The 10379-nt window shown below is 30.9% G+C and overlaps 1 protein-coding gene across 1 annotated transcript; it reads right to left on the reverse strand.

The window, feature by feature from the left end:
* Window positions 1-2355: 2355 nt before the first annotated feature.
* Window positions 2356-3433, reverse strand: LOC109793684 (uncharacterized). The gene has a single exon (XM_020353143.3). It carries the CDS (start codon window positions 3040-3042, stop codon window positions 2572-2574), a length of 471 nt encoding a protein of 156 aa, XP_020208732.1. The 5' UTR covers window positions 3043-3433; the 3' UTR covers window positions 2356-2571.
* Between the last annotated feature and the right edge of the window lie 6946 nt (window positions 3434-10379).

Here is a 10379-nt window from a genome sequence, read left to right on the forward strand (position 1 = left end):
CCGGCCGGTTGGACCGGGAACCGGTGGTCCAGCAAGTTCGAATCTGAAGTTGGATTGGTTATGCAGTCGACCCGTTTCAAATCGGATTGAACTGGTCAATTTTCTGGTTCAACCGGTGAACCGGTGGGTCAAACCGGTTCAACCACTTTTTTTTCTTTTTTTTTTTAAATTTTTTTAAGAGACCATAAATCACAAAAATAATAATGAAAATTGAATCTCTTAATGAAAAAGCAAGGAGTCTTATTAAATATAACAATGACTACTTGTTCTAATATATTTGTTTGCAATATATACAACTTAAATAACTTTTATAGTATATTATTAATTTTAAATTATATATTTAATAATGCAATATCTATGTAAATATTACATATATTATTTTGTGATATTAATTGCAAGTATATTATATATGTACATATTATTTATATTTTTAATTTGTATTAATATACCGTTTAACATGTAATTTTTTTTATGTATTTTTTTACAAAATAAAAATAATTTTAAATAAGATAGAAAAATTGAAATTTAAAATAAGATATGAATTTATTAAAATTTATAAGTATAAAATATATTTAATATAAATATTTTTTAATAAAAATCGAGTCATGCGGTTCAACTAGTGACCCACCGGTTCAATCTTTGACCTACTGACCCAGTACCTTAACCGGTTCAATGACCGGTCCGGTTTTTAAAACTATGCTCTCTATATATATATGAGGAGGGATCCGGTTATACTAGGATTAAGTTTAGGTGAAGATACTCTTCAATAACTTATGTTCTATATCAAATCTCAATGATCTAACCGTTGAATTTAAAGTTCTTAATATACAAATTAAATTTGTCAAATTTTAAAAAATTTAAAAATCATTTAATATTTCGTTTCATTAATTTAAATTGACGGATAACATGTTTTTTATGATTATCTATTAATTTATATTAATGAAACGAAATATCAAATAATTTTCAAATTTTTTAAAATTTTACAAATTTGATCTATGCATTAAGAACTTTAAATTCAACGGTTGAATCGTTGAGATTTAATATAAAACATGAATTATTGAACGGAATAAGTTTAGATAGACTTTTTCCTAAAATATACAGATATCTCCTATATATATATAATTTATCAGTTTGATTGGATTAGATTGAAATTTGAACACAACAATTCATAATCTAATATGAACTTATTGAATTGCATTTTTTCGATTCGTTTTGAATCAAATCCAAATTTCGATTCATCAATTTTTCAGATTGTCCCAGATGTGTGACCACCTCTAATAAAAATGATAAATCTTAACTTTTATAATAAATATATTAAAAATCATAAATACTTTTTAATTGATTCACAACATAAATTACACAGAAAATCTAATAACAACCAATACAAGATCACATGAAAGCACCCTTATCTCTCCAAGGTTGCGAAAAATGTACTGTTTAATCTATCCGAACTATAATATAAGAACAAATTTCAAGTTAAAAAATATTTTAAAGGCTTTGAATTAGAAAAGTAATTTTAGAACTGATTTTACAAGCCAGCTTAGATTTTACAATAATAAGAAAAGAAGTGCTTTAATTTACAATTCAACCCGATTATTTGGTTGATATATATCCAAAATCAAAAACTCGAATCTGGCCATATATACAGAACAAATTCAGTTACGTAAAAAAATAAAAATGGGTATGTGACAGCAATAGTTATTTATTTATCCATTTTACCATGATCGATCAGTGTCAGATGCAGAGACACATGTATCAGCACCAGACAAGAAAATTTCGAGAGCTTAACAGATAAAGCACTTGGAATTCGACAAGTGCAAGCAAGCCTAATAAACATTGCAAACCTTGAAATTCTCAATGCTGTAAAGCCACCACTAACCTTGAATTGTTGGGATATCCCCACATCACACTACATTATACTTTACCCAAATATATATTTATTTATATAAACCACAAACACAAAATCTGAAAAAGGGGTATAATAAAAACATGCGTATACATATATATGATATATCCTTACGATTCTGGCATCAGATTCCGTGTATGCGAGAATTAATAACACAAACGCTTTGAAGTGACACAGTTTTTCTGCTATAACTGAAACTCCATCATAGCACATAAGGATACATACTATTTCTCTTTAATATTATTATCATAATGTCGTTAAAAATGTGGCACGCGCGTTACTCGAATCGATTTCGTTAAACAGAGACTAATTAATTCTACTTGTAACAATAATGTAATGAAAGGAGAGAGATGAAGAAGAATTGCAGAAAATAAACAAGCAAAAGGCAAGGAATTAGATAAACATGTAGATTTGTTCAGAAAAGAGAGCATAAAAAAACCACAAAGGAATGAAAAATGTTGAAAGGAAAAGCATGTATTTGGCATGAGAATGGATACATGAAGAGGGATGACATACATACATACAAGTTGCATGCATCAGAAAATTTTGCTTGTGTCTCAAAATTAAGAAAGGAAAAAAAAAAAAAAGATAAAAGGGGGAGAAATTTCACAGCGAATGGGAGGGTCCCACGTGTCCCCAAAGGAGTCTCTCCCAGTTGTGTTAGATCACAAGTGCAAGAAACGGGCGAGTTGGGTGGGGTTAACCACGCCGGGTAGCTGGGTCCCACCACCCTTCAACAAGCCCGCCACTTCGGCGTACCTTTCCCGCTCCTCTTCGCTTTTCCGGCAGGGTGTCGCCGCCGCCTCGCCTTCCTCGCCGCCGCTCTCCTCCGATGACTTCCCCTTCGGTGGGGCCCACGGCTGCCCCAGTAGGGTCCCCCGAGTGAGGAACTCGTGGGCCAGGTAGCCCGCTAGCAGTTGATTGGAGGGCTTCCAGTCCAAGCCGGCCTTGGACTTGCTGTTGTTGTTGTTGGCCGAGATGGGCTCGGAGCCGGGCCTATCCGGCTTCAGTAGTTTGGGTGGAGCGGGTATGGGCTTGGGCCTGTCAAACGGGTCATCTCTCTCTTTGCGCTTATTGGTAGTGGCACTAGGTGTCAAGACGCGACGAGGGGGGAGACGCATCGTTTTGGTATTCATGGCTCTCTGTCCGCATGCCACGTCACTACTAAACCACCCTCCAAAACCAAACTCTACACAAATACTTTTTTTTCTTTCCAAAAAAACAACGGTAATTATCTTATCTTCGGCTGAAAAACTACGAGGGCAAAATAGGAAGAAAAAAAAATAAAAGGGTAAAATAGTAAATTCACACCAAACGGATGGGGCACGCTATGGCGCCGACGATGTGACAGGAGGGGGACCGGAGAAAAGGTGTGGCCGGAATCTGGCAATTTTTGAAGATTTAACAAAAATTAAAAAAAAATAAAAATCAAAGAGATTGAAAGAAAGAGAGAGAGAGAGAATAGCGACGAAGAGAGAGAGAGAGAGAGAGAGAACGAAAGCAAAAAATGCGAGAAGAAGAGAATGCGCTGCGGATGAGGGGCTTCGATATTTATAGCACTGCTTCTGCTTATTAACCCTTCAGAAGTTCCGTTTATTACGAAAAAACCAAACCCTGTTAAATGACGGAATTACCCCCGCTTTATTGAACTTTAATTTTTTTCCCCTTTTAAGCATGACATTGTGCACAACTTATTTATCAGGATTGCATTTAATCAGCCTCTTTTCATGTTTTGCCGTGTTAATTTGTCCTCGCCTCATGCTCAATTTTATTTCATTTAAATATATATTTTAGCTTTGTTTTGATAAAATAAAAATTAATCTTGTTAAAATCAGCTTTATCTAACTCTAAAATAAACGAATCTTGTGTTTGGATTTATCATTTAGCTTCTAATCAACTATCTAAACACGGTTAACTAAAATACTTTATTCAGTAAAAGACGCGTGCGTTATGCATATGCATTTGGATTAGTATATATTCGGTCTTTATTTAAAAGAGAGAGAGAGAGTATATTTTTTGATCGTAAAAAGAGAGAGTATATATTCGGTCTATGTTTATTGAAAATTAAATAAGTATTCATTCTATATAATAAAAAAAATAGAATGATAAAACTGTTTTAAACATAGGATAATTTCTTAAATGCTTGCCCAAACATAAATTAACTTTTTGGATGGTGCGATTTTTTTAATTTTTTATAAAACTTAAATTTGAAGCATTACCTGTATTAGAATTTCCACTTATGTTAAATGATTTTGATAGTCAACTTTTCTTACCAGTATTAGAATTTTCATATTAGTAAATTATTTTAAAGTTGGACTTTTATGTATAGGGATTTTTGAAGTCAACTTTTTATTTTATTAATTAGGCATTGTGTAATCAGATAAAAATGAAAATAAGGTTGTGCTTAGTGAATCAAAAATATTGTTTTTTAGTTTTAATATAATAATGACATTAAAGTTTGGATCTAAAGTTTTATGCAAACTCACTCTTATCTTTAATTATTATTTCACTAATGGATCGAAACCTAATCTTCATAAAAGTTTAAAAATTTATTGTTTCTTCTCTCTTTTATATTATATATATATATATATATATATATATATATATATTTTAAACATTAGAGTTTTAAATTTATTGGAATTTTTTAATCTAATAAATAATTTTAAAAAGTTTGAAATATGGTAGTAACATATAATGGGTGGGATAGAAAGAAAAATACTAGCAATATACTCTTTGATTAACACACTCATCTTAACAAACTCATATTTATTTGTAGAATTTATTTAAAACTATAAAATTAGAAGAGATAAATATTAAATAAAATGTAAGACCCATCAAAATTTGTATTTTTTAATAAACTACAATCGATTAAAAAGAATGTGTTGTTAATATTTTTTAAGATAGAAATTGTAGCAAACAAGATAATATATAACACTATGTGTTGATTAAAAACAAAACAAAAAAGTCCTTTCGGACAATTTTTTTAAGGACTGCTTTTGGGATTTCAAATTAAAAATGAAATTCATAATGATTGATTCACAATAAATTTATATTTTTGTTAGTATTTTTTTTATGTTTTTTATTTAATTACAATTTTAGTTTTTAAATATTATAAGTATGTTATTTTAGTAAGATTTTAAATAACACCGCAACAGCGGCATTGTGGCCTTGACCACTTTGAAACCATGTTGTAAAGTTTTTTTTTTTTTTTTGAAGCGGTTGTATCATATCAAATAATGGGTTGGATAGTAATATTAACAACTCAGATGATAAATACAAAAAAAAAAAAAAATTGTGGTTGAGAGGAGAGATTTTACTAAATGTTGTTAATTAAATTTTTTTTTAATTAAAATTGGTTATCAATTAAGTCGCTAAATATTTCGTTCTAATAATATAGTTAAAAAAAACTATAAATAAAAGACATTATGGATTTTTTGAAGCATTGTTTTTGGGATTTCAATTTTTAAAAATGAAATTTAGAACTTACAAGATGGTGATTGATTTCTAGAAAACTTGTATTTAAATTTTATTAGTATTATCTTATATGTTTTTGTTTTGACTTGATTATAATTTTGGTTCTTTAAATATTGCAATAGTGTTATGTGGAGAGAAAAAAAAGACACTAGAAAAAGATTGAATAATGTCAATCAAAACTTAACACTTTTTCGAAACAATGAAGTAGTATTAAAATCCAAACAAAGAGTTAAGAACAAATAACATAGTGTTTTTATGCTGATTCGTCTCAACCACCAACACTATGTCCAATTCTTGATCAACCTGATCAAGTTTCAATATTTTTTTTACAAAGATATAAGTATTCTTTCAAAAGTCACTTCTAGCTCAACCTAAATATTTTTTAATTTATCTCTTCAAACAACTACCCAAGTATTATTTGAATAACAAAGTTTCTCTAAACTTTAACAACTAGGTATTCTTTCACAACAAAGTCTCTCCAGGTTTCAACTGTCAAGTATTCTTTACAACAAGGTCTCTTTGGACTTTAAGCAACAACACAAAGTTTTTATTCCTTTAAATATATTAAGGAATAATATAGACAAACATTATTTGGTTATCGGACATCATAAATAATATATATTAAATGTATTCATCTTACAAATGAAGTGGTTTATCTGAGAGATTACACGTCGTTATAACCAATCATCTTATTCTAACTCATCTTATAATATGATCTAAAAACTTTTCTTTGAAAAATGTCTAAATTTGTTAACATTGAAACTTATACCATAAAAGATCCAAAATCGTCTTTTGATCTAACATGTTATTTTAGCGATATTTTAAATTACATTTTGTAGTGACCTTGACCACTTCAAGAGCCATCACAGTAAAGAAATTTAGGCAATTATCTAAGGTTGAAAAAAGCTTAAACCTTAACTTGGTTAAAGTGCGTTTTCTCCATCAAAGTTCGATTGAGATCAAATGGATTTCCTCAAGTTTGGATTTACTTGTCATGCCTACATGAAAGACCTTATTTGCACAATTGAAATATGAAAAACTAAAATTTTCATAAATAGAATAAAATAGGAATTTAACTAAATAAAAATATCTTGGGGAATAATAGGTTGTATAAATTAGTTTCATAATTAAATAAGAGTTTTAAAAGAATAAAATATACTTTTAAGGAAAATAAAATAAGTTTTAAACTTTTGGGCTATTTTCCTCGTCAGTCCAATAAGTCTTTTAAGTCATTTAAAAAGAGTTTTTAATGTTAAATCTAATGTTCTCTATTCAACAAACATATGGATCAATTGGTAATTAGTTGTTTCAACTTAACCAATGGTCTTAAGTTTGAGTCCTTGTTAGGTAGTTCTGTTAAATATTCAGAGAGAGGGCTTTGCTACCTACAGTAATTCTACCTACTCAAACAGAATTACCTTTAGTGGAGGGTACGTGTTTAGACAAAAAATAATAATTGTCTATTATTTTTACTTGTCACTTTAGAACACTTAGGTTGTCAGAAATGCTTGTTAAGGAACTAAACTCTCAAATTGATGATCACCTTGTTGCTCTCTTGCCTTCATGAGATCGCTTTCTAGGTAAGGAAGAATGAGTTATCCTGCTCATAGGCATGGATCAAATTGTGGGTAGTAGATGTTGTTTCTAAACCCCTTAAGTTTTTACCTGCATGTCTTTTAGATGAGTTACAAACACACTCCAAAGCACTTATATTGTATGATTGTTGAATGCTATATGGTTGAATTATTGAGTGTTCTGTGCTATGAATGACTTTCTTGATGTTTCATGAGAATTTATGACATGAAATTGAATTCGATATGTTGTGTTTAGGGAATTAATTGTGTTTTTACATTTTGTTGTTGCTATTTTAAATTTGTGCCTAATGATGAAATAATCAAATAGAAAAATAAACAGAGGTATGTGTCTGTTTGGATAACTTGATAAAATCTATGATCTGAACCAAATTAATTAAATTAATTTGTTTTTTTATTGAATAAAATTCGATTCAAACTAAATGAATTCAACCTTAATCAATTAGAATGATGGATTTGCATTTTACAAATCCAATGATCCAAGAACCAAATCAATTAATTATTTTTATTTTATAATTGTATTATTATTAATTAGTAACATATTAACACAACTTACTTGACACTTTGTCTCTCACAGGTGCACATGCTATAACTAACGTCACTTTAACACAAATTACACAATTCATTCTACCACACACTTAACATACATAGTGTTATATGTTGCATCCCCTCTCTCACTCACCAATACTGTCTTATCCAATACCCATTGTTCTACTATATTAGACTACTTTAATTATATATTTTTGTACATTACTCTTTTATTTAAACTCAAATATCATATATATTCTTTTAATAACATGATTATATTTAAGTTTTGGGATGAAGTCATGTTTTAACCTTTTTTTTAACAAATAGAAATGCTTTAACCTTTTTTTTTTATAAGAAAATTGATTAATCTGAATCAAACCAATTTGTTGTTGATTAGCTTGGTTTGATTCGAATAACAAGAAAAAAATTGTAAATCTAATCCAAACCAATCAAAATTTATTGGTTATCTCAAAATTGAATCAAACCCTAAACCCTAAATCCTAAAGTAGGGTTGTCAAAATGGGTCAGTCCAACCCATTTGACCTGATCCACCTCAACCCACTTTATAAGTGGGATGGCCCATCCTGATCCACCTGCGTTAATGCCTAAAATTTTCTAGCTCGACTTGACCTACCATGAGTTGGTGGGCCAACCCACCTAATTTTTTTAAAACAAAAAAACTCCAATTTAAAAACAAAATTCAATCTAAAATATCCTCCAATTTAAAATAATAATTATCAAATTAAGCATCATGTATACAACATTAAATTTGACTAAAAAATTGAACAACTTTAAATAATAATAAAAAATTATTGTCACTGGAGTAGTTGTCCATCAATATTAAATTTCATTGGAGACTTTAGCAGATAAATCTATAAAAATTTTATATTATTTAACATACTTTATCTTCATCTAGAAAAAAATGGTACCTTGTTAAAATAATGCATATATAACAATAAATGATTAAATAAATCATTAGTGGGTTGGACTGATGGGAAGGTGTAAGTGAGTTAGGTAGGCAACCTGACCCACAACAGGTTCAGCCGGGGTGGGTTAGGTTGATTTTTTTGGCCAATAATGTAGTTCTTGTATTTTTTGGCTCGTCCCGGTTTGTTTTCAAGGTGGAACAGGTTCACCCATGACCTATAGCCCATTTTGATAGCTCTACCTAGAAGTGAACCTTGTAGAAAAGTGAAAATATGGTTTTTTGTAACCCCTATTATGTTTTTGTGCAAGTTTGTGCCATACATTGGGTTATTCATGCTAAGTGTGAGAACCATAGAGACATTGAGCCTCTGGGTACTAAGTTTGGAAGGATCCATGCTAAGTGTTGGGATCATAGAAAGTGGCACTTGTTTAGATTTTAAGTGTCATGTGGCACTATTTTTTGTGTAACTTGAACGTTAAGCATGGAAATATTCATGCTAAGTGCGGGGATTACAAAGAGTTACACTAGTTGTACACTACGAAAATGTCCATGCTAAGCACAACATCCTTAAACTAAAACATGAGATAATTGAACTTAAACAATAACACTAACTTTAATTCTTACAATTGAAGATGAGATATGAGTTTTGATCTTTTGAGAGCATGAGACACTTAAAGTGGACCTTGAGGGGAAATGTTCTAAATAAATGGAACCACCATGAGAACAACTAAAATTGACTAATTAGATAATGAAAATTTTATGAGCATAAAGAACACATAACATGCATCATATGCATAAATTTGAGTTTTTGAGGCATCAATGTAGAGTCTTATGCCTTGAAAGTCACATTAAGGACTTTTGGATTTGGATCTTGTGGGTAAATTTTGTTTGGGAATCCCAATCGCACTCTATGATGACTATAGGTGGACCTAGCATGACCTTGTATTAGGCACTTGAGTTAGTTAACCTTGTCTACATGATGGAGAAGGTAGGAAAAGTGAATGTAGTTCTTCTCCTATTCTTCACCTAGCTCGGATCCTCTTCAATGGAGATGCAAACCGAATGGAATGGAGGCTTAAGTAGATGGAGATTTTCAGAATGGAAGGAGGTTAAGCTTAGAAGGAAGTATCCAAGCTCAAGCATCAATGGATTGTTCACTTCAAAGAGAAGGAACAATGGTGAACTCCTAAAACTAGAGAGAATTCACGGTGACTTTGAGGGAGAAACTTGGCTCAATGGCTCTCAAATTTCTGAATATTCAAAGTGTATACAAAGTGAGAAGGAATTGGCTTAAGTATGCACCGAAATTATGACACTTAGACGCCTAAGCTTAAGGTTCACAAAATGGTGCCTAAAGTTTGAATTCAAATTTGAAATTTGAATTCAAACTTTGGTGCACATGTGTAAGTCCGAAAATTTAGGTACCAAAGTGCATTTAGGTGTGATTTGAGAGTCATTTAGGGTTAATTTGAGTGGCACATGTTCAGCCACCCAAGGTGCTAAACATGTGACTCAAATGTAACTTAAATGACTTCCAAATTAAACCTATTTTAACCTAATTAGCATACTTTAGTATTCCTTGTATTTTCCTATTCTAATGACCTAATTACATTGGTCCAACAATTACAATGGAAAGGAAAAATTACAAGAATGAAAATGAGCCCAATATTGGGTACCAAAAGCCCAAAGGCCCATGAAGCCCAAAACTAGGCCCAACTAGCCTAAAACCTAAAATGCTACTCTATGTGGTCCAAAATACAAGACCAAAATATATGATACCTATACTAACATGATGTATACAAAACATATGAAAATAGCTATAACAAACTATGGCCCATGAAAAGTTCAACTTGGGCCTTCCCAGGCCCATAAGGCCCATTGGGCCCTGGCTGACCCAAACCTTCATGTCTAGCCAACTCCTCTTGGATCTTTGAGTATGTCACCTCTTGCA

This window comes from Cajanus cajan, chromosome 7 (genome assembly GCF_000230855.2).
Source record: "Cajanus cajan strain Asha chromosome 7, NIPB_CcT2T_4, whole genome shotgun sequence".
NCBI lineage: Eukaryota > Viridiplantae > Streptophyta > Magnoliopsida > Fabales > Fabaceae > Cajanus > Cajanus cajan.